This window comes from Meles meles, chromosome 18 (assembly GCF_922984935.1).
Source record: "Meles meles chromosome 18, mMelMel3.1 paternal haplotype, whole genome shotgun sequence".
NCBI lineage: Eukaryota > Metazoa > Chordata > Mammalia > Carnivora > Mustelidae > Meles > Meles meles.
Genome location: NC_060083.1, coordinates 51,200,457 through 51,217,433, shown reverse-complemented (window position 1 = coordinate 51,217,433; position 16,977 = coordinate 51,200,457). Strand labels below are relative to the sequence as shown.

Below are 16,977 nucleotides of genomic sequence, written 5' to 3'. Positions count from 1 at the left end.
ATGTGCCATTTCAGGAGAGACAACTTCTCTGTGTATCGCTACGATGTGGAATCCGTTGCCTTTGACCTGGGAGCTCTCACCTGTTCCTCGCCTTTGGGTCCTAGGGCCACCATCACAAACGACCACGAACAGGGTAGTTTAAAACAATACATTTTTTTTTTTCACGTTCTAGAGGACAAAATTCTAACCTCAAGGTGGTGACTGGGTTGGTTCCTTCTGGAAGCTCTGAGGAAGGCTCCATTCCACGCTTCTCCCCTACCTTCTGGTGGCTGCCGGAAATCCTTGGCATTCCTTGACTTTCTGTCTGCGTCTGTCCATTCTCTGCCTGTGTGTCTCCTCCCATTCTCTTATAAGGACACTTGTCCCTGGACTTAGGACCCGCTCTAACTCAGGGTGGCCTCAAGAACCGCCACTTGATCATGTCTGCAAAGAACCTTTTTCCCAAATAAGGTCACGTTCAAGAGTCCGGGTACTAGGACAAGGACATCCCCTTTGGGGGGCCTCCGAAGCAACCCGCTACGTGTACCTACTGAGTAAATGAATGAGCGATTCTGCTTCCCCCTTCATAATCCCTCGTCAAAGAGAATTCGAGCAACCCAAGGCCAGACCCTGGTGAGAAGCCGGTGAGCACGGCCGTGGCCTGCACACGTGCAACGTGCAACTGGGAGGCTCTGCGAGAAGCAGACCCTGTTTCTCAGCCGGCTTACTTCTCGGGGAGGCTTGTGTGCACCATCGGCTTCTCTGAGGGGGCTGGAACTGCGGCCAGAGACAGCATTCCGGGTAGAACTGACTCAGAGTCCGAATGCCACAGAGAATTTGAGTCACCGTGGCACGGTGCAGCCTCCGCGCCCTCCTGCTCCCAGCCTCCTCCTGAAATCAGTTAATATTCAGTTAATATACCTGTGCGTGCAGAGGACGTGGGCCGGGACGGTTCATTCTGTGTGTTAACCGGGTTGGGCTGAAGGATGCCCGGAGGCTGGTCAAAGATGATTTCTGAGCGCGTCTGTGAGGGTGTTTCTGGAAGAGATTCGTGTTTGAGCCAGTGGACTGAGTGGAGATGGCCTTCTCCAGCTCAGGGGAAGCATTCTCCATCCAGGCCTAACCGCACCAGAAAGGCAGAGGAAGGGAGAAATCTCTTTCTCGCTTTCTCTGTTCCAGAGCTGGGACATCCATCTTTTTCTGGCCTTGGACCTCAGAGCTCATGGTTCTCGTGTTTTTGGACTATGAGACTGAATTGGGCTGAATTCGGACTAAGACTGAATTGTGCCACCGGCCTTCCCGTATCTCCAGCCTGCAGACGGTGCGTGGTGGAACATCTTAGCCTCCATAATTTCGGGAATGGATTCCCATAATAAATCTCCTCTTAGAGATCTGTTTCTCTGGAGAATCCTGAAACACATGTCGATGAGAAATGCGGCTCCAAATGCCTCGGTCAAGGTCTCTGTGACCTCGCATCCCAGGCCTGGGGACAGACACCTCGTCACACACACCCAGGTCACAGGTGGCCTCCTCCTTACACTCCAGCCTGGGCTGAAGCCCCCTGCTGTTGCGATGACAACAGCTCCGGAAACTGGGGTGTCCGCTGCTGAAAGGTGGGAGGGTGGCCCGTGCGTCCAGCTCTCAGCGCCCGGCTCTCCACAGGGTGCACAGGCCTTCAGGGGCCTCGAACACATCTGTCTTTCTAAGTTCACCTGAGGTACCCATGCTTAGATTGTCCACTCCAGGCTTTTGTCCTCTAGAGACCCTGCCCTGCTCCGATGGGCCGTCCTCCTCCCTCCGGGTTGAAGAGTCCATTTGCTGGGATCACAAGACGGGCAGGAACCACGCCCCCGAGGCAGGCAAGTGAGCTGGCAGAAGCAGGCAGGAAGGCATGTGTAGCACCCATACATAGGACACCCGTGTTGCTGGGAGCCCCGGTTTCTGATCCCGGGGGCGCACAGGGCTGATGTGGCCAGACCCGGAATCTCAGGGTTGAGGCCAAGATGCTGTCCCTGGGTGGTGAGTTTCTTTGATGATCAAACCTGAGCAGCGCCCCCTTTTACTGGGGAGTCCCGGTCTCAAAATGCCCCATCTCCCCTTAACCAAACACTCCCGAGGGGGTGTGAGTTGGGAGGGGACCCCCACCCTTGGACTCGCGGGCCTGGAGCGTGCCATTCTCTTCCTGCTTGTGGGCACCGGCCTCCAGGGCCTCTTCACTCTCCTCCCAGGGGCCCCCCATAAGCCACTTTAGCCTGTGCTCTCCTTGTAATAAAGTCCCATGGCAGTTGAGTTTAAAGACACAATTATGCATTATGGATAAAGGGCAGCTTGGCATCTGCGCGTGCTCTGTGGCTTCCGTAAGCAGGCCGGACAGGTCTGTCCTCTCCTCTGAGCCATAGGACAAGCCAGGGGGCCCTCAAACTAAGCCCGGGGTTCCTGGGAGCTTTCCCTGGGATCATACTACAAGCTGATGGATGTTAATGACCTGCATCCCGTCTGTTAGCAGCAATCACTAAGATGCTCCCAAACGCGGGGAGTTCGGGGTTCTTTTTTTTTTCTTCTTTTCCTTTTTGCCTTTCTCAAATATTTATGAAGAGATTTTCCATTTATCCTGACACATCTTCTCCACCGTGGGTGTCAGCTGGGAGGGCTCAGACAACAAACTCCAGAAGGTGTTTTCCCTAAAGCAGCATCTGGCTCCGTTGGCAAGTGCAGCGGGCGGCTTGCTGGGAATTGGCCGAGGCAGAGGGAGGAGGAGCTTGGGGCCCAGACAAAGGGAGGAGTGTTTGGGGCTGGGGCATCCTGAGAGACCAGGTATGTCTGCCACTTGACATCCCACAGCCCCAAACCCCCACATGAGCCAGGCACGGGACCCCCATTAGCACCACCGTCCACGTCTCATCCTTCCTGCCCTCTGGTCTGATGCCAAAGCTCCCTGACTTTCCCGGCTAAACCAGAGGGGTGGGGAGGGGGGTGACCAGCTTCCCACAGCAGACTCCGGTTATTAGTGGGATAAGGTGCTGGAGAAGACGGTGCTAGCTTGGCCCCTGTGTCACCAGGCTCTCCCACCCCAGGAGGCCTTCTGTAGAGCCACAGCCCTGGCCGGTGCTCTCTGCTGGGCATTTCCCACCTGCTGGGTGGGAAGGCAGACAAACGCGGACAGCATGACCCACACTAGAGACAGGGCAAGTCAGCATGCTTGCAGGGCTAGAAGTGGTAACGAGAGCTTTGTAGAATCTCCCAGATGTTAACCAGCAGAACAGCTGCTTTCCCCACTCACCCTGGGCACGGCCAGCCCAGACGATACCAGGGGCCCCCAGCCCACCATTCCCTGTCAGTTACCGCAGGGACTGAGTTAGGCTGTGTTTACTGGTGATGAATTTAGTCAAAAGCCAAACTCTTTTCGGGAGAACTTGGGTCCAAAGGTATCATGACTTTGTGTCCTGATTCTTTCCTGGGCGATATGTTAGGAATCACTTGGGAGCTTTAAAAAAATACTGATATTCAAGCCCCATTCCAGAGTGGTCAGAATCTCTAGGAGTGGGATGTATATCCCCAAAGTCCCCCTAGGCCATTGTCAAGGGCATCCGGGGTAGAAAACTATTGAGTTATGGCAAGAACGTGTTCCCTAGAGACAGCCAATCCTAGCTCTTCCGTGGATTAGCCTTGACCGTGAATAAGTTGCTTATCCCCGTAAAGCCTCCGTTTCATCATCTGTAAAATGGGGATAACAACATTTGGGTTGATATAAAGTGCTACTGCATACATGATGTTCCAGTACATGAAGCTGCTGTGAATGCCATCACATCACAAATCCAGCATGTGGGACAAGAGATGGTTGGACTTGGGTGTGCAGAGGAGCCCAGTGGGTCAGGGAAGGGGCACCTGGTTCCCAGATGCTCAGAACCATTACCTGCAGGTAACGGCAGAGCTGCCTCAGGGCCTCCCCCTCTGGGTAGGGGTCGCCAGAGGACAGGTGCCATCCTCCAGGGGACAATACCCTCCACAGACACAGCACCAGCTAAAGAATCCTCCCTGAATTTAAAAGGATCTAAAGCACTTAACATCTTTCCTCTAGGAAGTCAATTCATTTTCCATCCCCTGTTTACCTGGAAATGGTCTGTTATCAGACCCAGCCAAGTGTGGAGCTGGATGTGAGAGTCTAAGCACTCGCTCTGCTCAGTGGTGCTTTGGTCTGGCGGGGAGGAGAAGGCCCTGAGGCCGTGCCAGGGAGCAGGCATTTCCCAGCAGACACGTCAGAGAAGAACTCGGTGATTCTGCAGACCGCTTGAAAAGGACCCCCAGATCTTGGCTGCACCCATCATTCATACGATAAGTATTATTTCTGATTTCGTGTGATGCTCATCTACCAGGGACACCTGCTGATGTCAGACCACCTTGGCTGGGTCAGCTGGGGCCAGACCCGTCACCCGTCCTCTGCAGTTCTTCCGGTGGCTCTCCCAGGGCGGGTGCTGCTGGACCACGTGGTGGCTGGGGAGGACTGAGGAGCTGGTCTTGGCTCTGAATCCTACACCACTGGGCGCCTCAGGGCCTGCTCTCCTCTGGCCACAGAGTTTTGACAGTCGACGGCCATGATTTTAATAATGTCTTTGTTGGGGCGTCTGGTTGGTGCAGTCGGTTAAGCATCCGACTCTTGATTTTGGCTTGATCGTGAGATTGAGCCCCGCATGGCCCAGCCTAGAGCCTGCTTAAGATTCTCCCTCTCCCTATGCCCCTCTCCTGCACTCCCTAATAATAATAATAATAATAATAATAATAATAATGTCTTTGTCACCCAGAAGACCCACATTGATAGGTTCCCAGAAGACAAATTGAACGGACGGAGAGGGGCCCAGTGAAAAAAATTCCGTATTTCTGGACTGGAGAAGATAATGGAGGCTGGTCTATCTTACAAAGGAAACTTGAGTCTCGTAAAGTCAGTGAATATTTGTAGAGGAGGATACTGAGTAACTTAAACTTAACTGTTAGGGGGCATTAATGAGTGAGATAATGAAAGCTACCATTCATTTGTATTTTTTTTAAAGATTTTATTTATTTGACAGACAGAAATCACAAGTAGGCAGAGAGGCAGGCAGAGAGAGAAGAGGAAGCAGGCTCCCTGCTGAGCAGAGAGCCCGATGCGGGGCTTGATCCCAGGACCCTGGGATCATGACCTGAGCTGAAGGCAAAGGCTTTAACCCACTGAGCCACCCAGGTGCCCCTGAAAGCTACCATTTATTAAGTACATGTTAAATCAAAATTATAAGCATGGCTTCTGGAGCCTGACTGCTAAGGTTCACAGCTGGGTACATCCCCTGGCGAGGGATTTACCAGCCCTGTGCCCTGTTTACCTCTTGGACGAGGATTCATAATATGGCTACCTCAAAGAGTTTGGGGGTAAACCAAGTGAGTCCCATACAACACAGTAAAGCATTTAGAATGGAGCCTGGTGCTTGTGGAATGTTCCGGAAACTCCAGCTCTCACTCTTGCGACAGTGTCTTGCCCAGGCTCTTTAATCTGCAAAAAACCCCAGCAGACAGGTGTTTGGGTCCCCACTGTTCTGAAGCCCAGAGAGCTTGAGCCACTAGTCCAAAGCCACACAGCTGCAAGTGACAGAGCACGACTAGAAACCTGGGTCACCCTGAACCCAGTGACCTTTCATTTCCTGTTCACAAGAAAAGGCCCCGGAGAGAAAAGCAGCAAACACCTGGCAGCCCTTCAATAAGGACATGAGTGGGGATAGTCAACGGAGGAGGCAGAGTGCAAATATTACATTGATATCCATGATTCAGAAAGAAATCTCTGGATAAAGCAAACTCCCCCAGTCGGTAGCAAACACAGCTCCACGAGGGCTGAGGGTAGCCAGTCCCATCCCCGCCGCAGGCCACTGAGAGAGCGGGGGAGGCAGGAGATGCAAGGGAAAGGGCCACTCAGGAGCCGAAAGTAGCCAGATGGACCATGAACCCGACCTTGCCCTCCACAGCCGGGCACTTGGCAGCAAAGTTCTGCATGAACCGCTGCCGGTTCTTGCAAGCTCCTGCCTGGGGCTGTTATATTTTAGGAATTAAAAGCTCCGCTCCGGCGAAAGCACAAATGATACCCGTTCGTTGCAGGACAGGGCTGCCGCTGGTCGTCCTCTCCTCCCAGCCCGCGGTTTCAAATGCTTCCACTCCCTGTGCCGCCGATTTCTTCCTTGGAGTGTTCTTCTCAGTCCTTTGAGAGTCGGCTCAGTTTCAGAGGCCGTCTGTGGACAAAGGAACCTCTCGGCCTGTTTGTCCTGTTGAGTGTTTTGAAAAGAATGTTCTCAGAATAACCAGCTAACTATCAGGCGTGCTGTGCCGGAAGCTTTGGCCAAGTCAGGCCATTAATATCAATATGCTCATCAGCGGGGCTGGTTCTGGAACAAATTCTAGTGGGGGAGACCGCCCAGCCGGCAACTGCGTGCAGCCCCTAGTGGGATCTGGTGTGAAAACACACAGGTCTTCAAAAAGCCCACACGGACTTCACTCACAGTTGGTCGCTTTGTTCACTGTGCAACACTGACAGCAGGCCACTGCCTTCCCCTCCCATTGACAGTAAACAGAAAAACCTGGGGTGGTGGGGGGTGGCAGCCAGAGACCCCCAGATCAGGGGTGGCCTTCTGCCTTCCACTCTGGCCAGCATCAGGACAGGCACTGGGAATAGGAACCAGGAAGGAGGAGGAGGAGGAAGGTAGGCTCCTAAGGCTGGTTCCAGCCCCTGACAGCAAGCAGCCCCGCTCAACCTACCTGCCCAAGAAATGGGGAATGTGCTTCAACCTCACTCCCTTGTCCACTCACCGCCCCGCCCCTGAGGTTGCAAGGTGCAGCCCCTCCTCAACCTCTCCACCCTCCTGTGACCTTGATGGTCATTTGAACCTGATTTCATCTGGATGAAGACATGAAAGAAGAGAAGAGGAGGAAGCAGATGTGGGCAGAGGGACTTGGAGGACCCTGAGCTTCGGTACCCTCTGGTAGCTGGCTGACCCTGGCTGGGCTCGGGCAGAACTGGGTTCAAATCCCAGTTCAGTCACTGATTCTGTTTGGCTGCAGGTGCGTCTCCTACAGAATGGGGTAAAGGCGCCCACCTTATGTGCTTGTTGCCATGATGAGCTGGAACGATGCCCACATAGGAAGTAGCACAGAGAGGGCACTCAGGAAACACCGCTTCTCTTCCCTCTGCACTTCCAGGCGCTGGCCTGGCAGTGGAGATGGTGAGCACCCGGCTGCTTCATTGTGGCGGGGCTGAGAAAGAAGGCTGCATATCCGGCCCCAGCCACCTTGAATGGGATATAAGTGATAAGCAAATGAAATGGAACAAACTTGAATACATAAAGCCAAGAAGCATTTTCGGAGCTGCGCTCCTCCTCAAAGGAACCTACTGAAATATGAAGAAAAAGAAAAAAAAGCTATTCTTGCGGTGTGCATAATCTGATGGGGGAGGCTGTCCGTACCAGGATCTGGAGGCATTCTTCTTGGATTCTGAGCAGCTTGGATGGGCTACAGATAAGCCTCCATACTGAGCCAAGCCCCGGAACCTTCTAAGTCTCATCCTCAACCCTGTGCTATAGAAAATCAAAATCACTCTTTCTGTCAATTCACCGGAAATATCTCCCTGGCTCTCCACATACCCCCTCCCCCCACCCCCGCCCCATTAAGTCTTCTAAAATCAGCAGAACCATCTGCTTTGGGCATGGAAATGAGATAGTACAAAAAGTTGCCACCCGAAGGTCATTATTTCTGGAGGACAAAGGGGGAAAGCAAAGCTTTTAATAAGGGCTCTCGGAACCGCGTTCTCTCGCTGGCGGAGGGCCTCTCCCTTCCTTCTCGCCCTGACTACAGATGCCGGGCGGCTTTGACATGCCCGTTACACAGTGTGCACAGTCTAATGCGTACTGCCCTCCCACGGCCACTGCCCCGCCGCCTCACCCCGGAGCTGGGTTGGTCAGAGGATTCGGAGCTCATTCATTTGTCCTCACAGCCAGAGTAAAGTGAAGAATTGTGGTCATTACCCAAATGAGTCGGTGAAAGGGAAAGAAACCTGTTTGTGTGGAAAAAGATGGCTTCAAAGGACTGGTCTAAACACCTCCACCTGCTCAACCATCCACAGAGGTACTAATAAGTGCAGTGAGTCGTCCCCTCCCCCCACTGTGGATCTGACCCGAGCAGCTCCCCAGAGGGAAGATGCCAAGTGTCCAGTGTCTCCAGAACAAGACCAGCTCAGAGCCTCCTCCTGAGCAAGCAAAAGACACATCCCTCCCTCGGATCTGGAAATGTCACATGGGAGAAACTCCGGGGACCTCAGGCAGCCGTTAAATACTGCCATTTAGAGTTCTCTAATCCGGCTGAGCAGAAATTTCCAGATTTAAATTGTGCTCACCCAGGCATGATGAACGGTCTCAGACAGTCTTGAGTTTGCTCCAGCTCCCTTCCCTGGCGGTCAAGTCCTTATTTGACTCCATGGTCTACACACTGGCCATCTCAGGACTAAGCATGGCTGCCGGTTGGGCGTCCACAGATAGAAAGGCAAGCTGCTAAGTCCCATTGGGGTCCCTTTCTCCCACATCCAACACGTCATATGTAACACAGTCAAGCAGCACTCGATAAGGACCAAGAGGCAGTTTGGTGCCCTTGACATATTCTGGTTATCGGGATCTGAGCTGAGACTTTCCAGGTGTGAGATCTTGAGCGAGTTAGTCAACTTCTCTGAGCCTTGGATTCCCCAGGTATTGTAAGGGGGACAACAGTGAGAATAACAGACAATGTAGTAACATATGTCCGCTAGACAGGGTCTGGCTCACTGTCTCAGTAGAAAACGGAATATTTACTACTGATTCCTAAGTTGCTAAGTGTATGCAATGTGCAAGGCTACTTTATTTGATCCTCAAAAGCATCTGAAAGGCGGGGGGGCCGGAGAGGTGTCTTTCTCTTAGGTGGTTCTGGCTCGTCCAAGGTCACCCGCAGTTACTGATGGAGCCAGCCTGAGATGCTGACATCATGGCTCCCGGTCCAGGGCTGTCTCCACTCTCCCACATGCTCCTGGGAATGCTGGTGGGAGCCGGTCCATTCTGATGAGTGAAGATTTCCGTTCTGTTTCTGTGGGATTAACATGAGGATCGCTGGCTTGGAAGAGGACTCCACCACCCATGCGTCACTTCCCAGAGCTAAGAGCAGACGGAGGGAAGCTACTCACTCCTGTTCCACCCCACAGATAAGTAAGATCTGTTTATCTTGGTTCCATTTATTTCTCTCAAAGTCCCCGAGAAAGACTGCAAGCAGGACGGAGTGGAAAGGATGTCCCCAAGGGACCCAGAAGCTGGCTTAGGATGCTGGTTTTCATACCGTATTTCTTGGAACCCTAGGTCCACAGGGGTGTTTTAGGGGCTACTGGGGGGGTAGGTAGGTGGGTACGGGTACTCTGGTCCCCTATTTAACCAGAGCTATGCCAGCCCTGACCTACATGGCCAACTGGTAGGAGAGTTGGTTTATTTATCTGGGGCTTCTGTTTAAGATTTAATTTGAGGCAAAGATTTGCTCCTTAAGAAGGAGAAGAAGAGGGACGCCTGGGTGGCTCAGTTGGTTAAGCGGCTGCCTTTGGCTCAGGTCATGATCCCAGCGTCCTAGGATCGAGTCCCACGGCAGGCTCCTTGCTCAGCAGGGAGCCTGCTTCTCCCTCTGCCTCTGCCTGCCGCTCTGTCTGCCTGTGCTTACTCTCTCTGACAAAAAAAAAAAAAAAAGAAGAAGAAAAGAAGAACAGTAACAACAACAACAAGGAGAAAGCTTGAGATCCACCCTTCTGGGTGCTTCTAGGAACAGAACCTAGAATGTATCCTTGTGGATATTAGGGACATGGGAAGGCAGCCCTGCTCTGAGTCAGAGTAAGCCATCTCACACCAGGTGTGCACCTTCAGGCATACAATGGGCACCTGCTGTGTACAGAACCCCAGATCGGGTGACAGGTGGATGAAAGTCAAATACAGGTGACAGCTCTTGTCCTCTGAGACTCAGGGGACGCACGAACAGATACCCCCAAAGCAGGAGAAGGGGCCACAAATATGAATTAATGCAGCTAGCCTGGTTCTTGGGCTACATTATCTTGGGTTTTATTTATAGGCTCTGTTGCCCCCCAGTCAGACTCTGATTTTCCAGGGGACAAGGAACACCTCTCACTCTGCAAACATTTCTCCACCCCTTACCATATACATCAGATATAAGAAAGGCTCACAGGCTCACGGAAGAGAGACCGCTAATTGCAGCATGAGGTCATTAATTTTCCTCGGGTTGTGGGGGCCAGGGAAGGTGCTAGAAATGGAGGTGACATTTAGGCTGCACGTCACAAGAAGAAGAGCAACTCTTGGCATACTTCTTTCAGTTTCCTGGGGGTCAGGGCAGCAGCCCCAGGGCAGCCATCAAGGGTGCCAAGCACACGAGCTTTGGGGAGGGACGGAATAATGTCACGCTGGACATCCTGGCGCTGGTCTCCGAGGACCTTCTGGACGGAAGAGTTTGGAGCTGGGGTTTTGAAGGAGAAGGAGCTTGCACTGGCTGGGAGAAGAAGGGAGCGTGTCCAGGCTGGGATCATGCCAGCAGCAAAGGCAATTAAGTGAAGCCAGCAGGGCTGGAGGCAGAGACTGGCAATAAAGGGACAGAGGTGAGGGAAAGCCAGTTAAGCTCCAGTGGAGGGAAAGGCAAAAAGAAATAAAGGTATTCAGGAGGGAGCAAGAATAAAGAGGGGAACAGCTCAGGGCTGTGGTGTTTGAATCAGATACAACTAGGGTGTTCCTGGACTCACAGGAATAAAGCACCCAGAAATGTAATAATGGAGGGGAGCCCCCTCTCCGAGCACAACCCCATCACCGCTCTGCCTAACAGGGATGCTATGTTCTTCCCAAATGACCTCTGGCTGACACCCCTCTTCTCCCTCAACCCCAAAGTCTGGGGTCCCCTGGAGGAGCTGGTGGGGGCAGGAGCAGTTAGGTGGGTGAGGGAAGGGGCCAGGGCCTGGCTTGGCCTGTAATAGCTCTCAGCTGTGACCCACATCTGGGGCTTCTGGAAATCTGACCGGAACAGTCCCACTGCCAGATTACACCTACACCATCCATCGCCAGGTAAAGGCACAGATTTGTACACGGGGCAAGGAGGGCCACCCCCGGCACGCGCGCGCGCACACACACACTCCACAAATTAAAGAGTCCCCGGGCCAGCTAAGGGAAGGCTCGATGTCCTGGGTTGAGTGAGCGAGGTGGCCGGCAACGCGGCTCCCCTTCCGTCCTCCTGGGAACCGGTGCCTCGGCTTCCTTCGCTCCAATAATGTGAATGAACCCTGGGAGAGGAGGCGAGAGCGCGTGCGAGCGCGGAGAAGGGAGAGGAGCGGGGGAAGAGAAAATCCGGGCCGGGGGAGAGGGGCCGAGAGGGGAGCGCAAAGCCGGGCGGGGGCCGAGGCGCGAGGGGCGGCGCCGAGAGGAACGGGGCGCGGGCCCGGAGCGCGGCGGCGGCGGGCGGAGGCGCGGAGGGCGCGGGGCGGAGGCGCGGGCCGAGCCGGGAGGGCGGGCCGAGAGGGAGGAGCCCCCGGCCTCAGCCGCCAGCCCGCCCGGCGGCCCGCGCAGCCCTCACTCGCCGCCGCGCCTCGGAGTTTGAGCCCCGGCGGGGCCCGAGCGCAGGCACGCCCGGGGCGCGGGGTCGGAGCGCGCAGCGCGGCGCCGCCCCCCGGCCCTCGGCCCCCCAGCCCCGGCGCCCCCGGAGCGGCGCGCGGAGGGAGGAGGGCGGGCGGGCGCGGCGGGCCGGGCCGGCGGGCGGCGGACTATGAGGCGCCCACCATGGTGCGATGCGACCGCGGGCTGCAGATGCTGCTGACCACGGCCGGAGCCTTCGCCGCCTTCTCGCTCATGGCCATCGCCATCGGCACCGACTACTGGCTCTACTCCAGCGCGCACATCTGCAACGGCACCAACCTGACCATGGACGACGGGCCCGCGCCCCGCCGCGCCCGCGGCGACCTCACCCACTCGGGGCTGTGGCGGGTGTGCTGCATCGAAGGTACGGCCGGCCGCGGCACCCACCCACCTCCCGACACACACACGCACACGCACACCCTGCCCGGGGTGCCGGCCGGGAAGGGGGTGGGCGCGGCACTGGCTCCGCGCGACACACAAAGGAGCCGGAACGAGCGGGCGGGTCCCCTCGCGGCCAGCTGTGCACCAGCTCGGGGTCCCTCAAGCCGATCCCACAAACTCCACGCACACGCACACCCCCTCGCACACAGACACAATGAAACACACGGAAACTCACACGGGCGCGCGTGCAGCCCGAGACCGAAGCGATCCCGAGGGGCCGCGCCGGAGCCCCCGGGGGAGGTGGAGGATGGCGTGGGGGCGGGAGGAGGCTGGAGTTGGGGGGAGCGGACCGGAGAGGAGGGGAGGGAGGAGGGGGAGGGGTTGCTTGGCAACCGGTGTCTGTGCGATTGCTATGGGAACTGGCCATCCTGGGGCGGGGCCGGCCGGGGGCGGGGAGCGCTGGGGCCGCTCCTCGCTAGCTCCAGGCCCCGGGCAGAGGGGTGGGGGTGGGGGCTGTGCTCCGAGCGGCTCTGGGCGACCTGGGTCGCCGGAGTCTGACGCCTCCCAGACCCTGCTCCGCTGCCTACTCCTCCACGGGGTCCCGGCCCGCTGCTCCCTGCTCGGTGGGGAGGGAGGGGTGCGTCACCGAGGCTGCCCCCCCACCCCAGACTAGGGGAGCAAGTCCTTCGTCGCGGTCCCTCGGCAGGGAGGCTGCTGGAGACCTCGGCAGGACGCCAGAGTGCGCAGGGGCGACCAGCAGACCGACAACTGCCTGGGAGGGGCGTGGCCGCCCCGTCGGGGCAAGGGGGGCGGGCGCTGCTCCCTACAGATGCGCGAGGGGGGCGTGAAGTCGGTGTTGCAAGGTTGGAATGCCTCTGGGGGCCGGGATTGGGTGTCCCGGGACCATGGGGACCGCTCCCTCCGCGGGAGGGGCCCGGACCCCTCCAATGGCAAAATGCGCCGACTTCAGCGCCTCCCGCCCGCCCCGCTGCGGAACGGGAACTAACAGGTGGCTGTGAAAAGGCGGTCTGGTCCCAGCCAGGTTGTGAACGGGGCCTGCCGCTTGGTCTTGGCTTTCAGATCGGAAAAGGGATGGGGGAAGTTGGCGGAGCGTGCCTTTCCGATATCCTTGGACAGAGTTTCCTCTTTCTTTTCCTGTAACCTTTTCCCGTGTGTTAACTCCGCCCCTCCGTCATTCGGGGAGTTCTCCCACACACCCAGCCTTCCTTACTGCGCTTAACAGCCCCTGCAAATAGTGCAGCGGGTTTGGAGCTTGGTGGAGGTTGGTAGGAAGCTCTTAAAGAGATGGCCCTTTTTCTGGCCGCATTTGGAGTCATATAAAAAGAGGCTTTGTAAAGCTGGGTCGGCTCGGGGAGGCTGAACTTGCTCCCTTTCCCCTCCTCCTAGACCTGCCCTCCCGGGAATCCTGCCCACCTCTGCCCCCCGCCCCCCACACCCTCTCCCAGACGCGGCTGCCTTGCCCTTTGCAATTTGGAGTTTAATGCCAGGGCTAAGTGGAGTCTTGGAGGAGCGGGCATAGGTACAATCAATCTTTTGGGAAACAAGCTACACAAAGGATCGGTGGGCCCACGATCATACCCTCCGCTTTTCTTTTGAAAAACATCATTTCTGGTGTGCAATTGCTCAGATCACAAACACCTACTCTTCTCATCTGGAGAATGTACCCACGTCACTACCTGCCACAGCACCTGAATTAGACACAGAACTGGGGCCGCAGAGCCCCCAGGTTCTCCCTCACAGACTCTGGGGGGCACAGTAAGTCATACCACTGTCATCACCCGAAGGCACCCGTGGACCCCAGGCCTCCCAGTTTCCCAGTGGGAATCGGAACTAACTCCTCCACAGCGGCGAGCCTGGCCTCTGCAGAGCGGCTCGAAGGCCTCCTTTATTAATTCCTCATCCTAATTAGGATTGATGCTGCACTTAGCATCTTGCCAGCTGCCTCGAGCCGTTTGCACTCGGTGTTCATCAAGAGAGCCCCAAGCCGATCTGGGCAGCGGGCTCCACTGGCGGAGGGAGGGTGGGGAATTGCCATCTGGGGAACTTCACCATAAGAACTGAGCTGCCTCTCTCATTCCCCCCCACCCACCCACCCACCCATGAGCTCAGGGGTTCTGAGGGCCAAACCAGGGCACATCCAAGGGCTGGACCGCCCTCGGACCAACCCAGGGCCAGGAGAGCTGGTTCAGGATTCCTTGTTGTGGCTAGTAACATCCTTCTCTGGACCTGGGTGGAAACTGCCGGCTCACCTCAGGGAAGCACATCGCCTGCCAGCTGTGATGGCTCCACCTGCCAGCGAGGGTCCAGGTGGGGACCCACACAGCACAGCCATCCCATGCCCCTCCCTGGGGGCCTGGGCCCCCCCAGTGTTGGCTTTGTGTGTCAAGTGCATGATTTCCACCTGTTCTCTAGCAAAGTGCCCCCAAAGCTTTACATGGGGCAGGGGAGAAGGGGGAGAAAAGAAAAGATCAAGCCTCTGGGTTGAACCTAGAGAAATATTGGAGCGGGGCCACTAACAAAACACTGGTTGTGACCGAGGGCTTGCTGGCGACAGTGATTCCATTTCCTGGTTGTCTCCCATCAATGATGCTGCCGGACTGGAGAGCCGAGCCCTGTGCGTGCTGAAGGCATCCCTGCAGTTGGACAGGCCCGCCCCCAGCCAGGCAGTGCTGTCTCACCCCAGCCTCCTTCTGCACCCACCCTCCCCCCCAGATCCTCTCTATCGGACAAGCGCTCAGAGCCTGTGCATGTTAGCCCATGGCACGTTCACAACAGCGCCAAGAGGACGCTGTCTGCACCCCGTAGGCAGCCGAGGGTACAGAGGCTCAGAGAGGGTGAGGCACTTGCCCGGAGGCACCCAGGTAGGAGGCTGCTGGGCCAGATTTGAGCCTTTGTCTCACTACAAAGCTCTTCCCACCATGTCATCCTGCCCTTTCCCAAACAGCTTCTGGGTTGCCATTAAAAATAGAACCAAGTACTTGACTACCCAGTGGAGCCTAGCTCTGAGGTTGGGCTGACAGCAGCATGAAGGCATTCAGAAGTGAGAATGTACAAGTGATGCCCAAATTGCATAACATACTCTTTCTCCCCTCCCCTCCCCTCTCCTTTCCTTTCCTCTCCCCTCTTTCCTCCCCTCCCCTTCTCTTCTCTCTTTGTCTATTTCTGCCTCTGTCTCTGTTTCTGTCTCTCTCTTCTTCCACCACGTTCTGGACTAAGCCCATCCCCATCACTATCGGCCTCCTGCTCCCTTCCTTCCCAAGCCCACCTCATTCTTTCTTTGTGTCTTTGGTGACACTCGGCCCAAAGCTGGGGACACGGGAAAGAAGTCTTAAATCTTTGCGGACTTTTCCCTCGTAGGTATCACCAACCAGCATTTGCTCAATCTCTAATGCGTTTTGCAATTAGGCAAGGCATGGAATGTAAGCAAGCATTATGGAGAGTGCATTGTGTGCTGGGAAAGTTCCCACGCCCACTGTTAGTTCTGGAGTGTCCGCGGGGGCCGCTGGAGGTCAGGGTCCGGGAGGGACTCACCTCCCTCACCTGAGCAACGCCTCTCACCCAGTAAACCGAGACTTCATTCACCTTATGGGACACAGAGAAAAAGAAACTATTAGTACTGCACCCTGGGGCGAGGGGAGAGAGAAGACAACCCTCAGGGACTAGCCGGGGACTTCGGCCCGCCCAGGCCCCGCCCAGTTGCTTGGGGGCGGGGCTTACTCCTCCAGGACACTAGGAACCCTTTCCAGGCAGGTGCTGGGAAGCTTTGCCTCACCACGCTCCCAACATAAGACCATTCAGAGACGTTTTGATTCAAATAACGTCCGTTCCACACCCACTCCACTCCCAGGCACTGCGCTGGGAACTTTTCCTGTCTGTGTTTGCTTTCATTTTCTCTTGTGAAAACTCACATGCAGCCTCTCCTGTCAAGCCGGGGTGGGGGGACAGTAGCCAGAGCAGGGCTCCCTCAGCTAGTCACCTCACCCGCCGCCTCTCCTTTGCCCTCTGGTGTTGATAAAGATGGCCATCACTTGGTGAAGACCTCCGTGCCGGACTCCCTAAGCTCGTGTAATTGTCAACCACAGTTCAAGGCAAATATTAATTACCTGCCTTTCATAGATGTGGAAGATGAGGCTTCCGATGCTCAGAGCTCCTGAGTGCTGTAGAATGTAGAATGTCTGAATAGATGAGCCCGCTTTCCACCAGCCAGAGGATGTCCTTTATTTGAACCACACAGATTTGGGAAGGGGCAAGTGAGGGTGTTGTCTTATCCCGTTGGCTTAAGCCACATTTATTTCTTAGAGTTCTGGAGGCTTGAACGTCAAGATCAAGTGCCAGCCGATTTGGCTCTTGGCTTGCAGGTGGCCCCCTTCTCACTGTGTCCTCACAGGGCAGGGTGTGAGCTCTCTGGTCTCTCCTTATAAGGGCATTAATCCCATCATGAGGAACCCCCGCCCCCCACCTCAGACCTCATCTAAACCTAGTCACCACCTGCAAAGCCCCACCGCCAAGTACCCCTGGGGGCTAGAGCGTCAACATATACGAATTTCGTCGACATCTATGAATTTCGGACGGACATCGGCATTCGGTCAGGTAGAAGGCTGTTCTCCCTTCCTGTCCCTGCTTCCTCACGGGGGCTCACTCTCTAGCAACTCAGGAAGGGGCCCTGGCAGTCCCTCCCCATGTCTACCTTCCCTTACTGTCCTGCTTTGTTCTTCTCTGCTTTCTCTCTTCTTGTAAGAAAAAACCAGGTCCTTTGAACGGGACCCGCTGACTTAGTGAGGAGAGGCTGGGGACCCCAGGGGTCTGACTTAAGGACCTCACCACAGAGCCAGCTTTGGAGGAACCCCTCATGTGAGGGGCTTCAGAGAGGCTCAGTGGGAAAGCAGCAGCTCTTTAAAATAAATCT

The 16,977-nt window shown here is 55.9% G+C and overlaps 1 protein-coding gene across 1 annotated transcript in view; it reads left to right on the top strand.

The window, feature by feature from the left end:
• The first annotated feature begins 11,789 nt into the window (after window positions 1-11,789).
• Window positions 11,790-16,977, top strand: part of CACNG4 (calcium voltage-gated channel auxiliary subunit gamma 4) — a 60,526-nt gene continuing 55,338 nt past the window's right edge. The window contains exon 1 of the mRNA XM_045983924.1: window positions 11,790-12,033. Within this exon, the coding sequence (XP_045839880.1) occupies window positions 11,814-12,033 (220 nt within the window). The 5' untranslated portion in view covers window positions 11,790-11,813. The remainder of the gene's footprint in view (window positions 12,034-16,977) is intronic.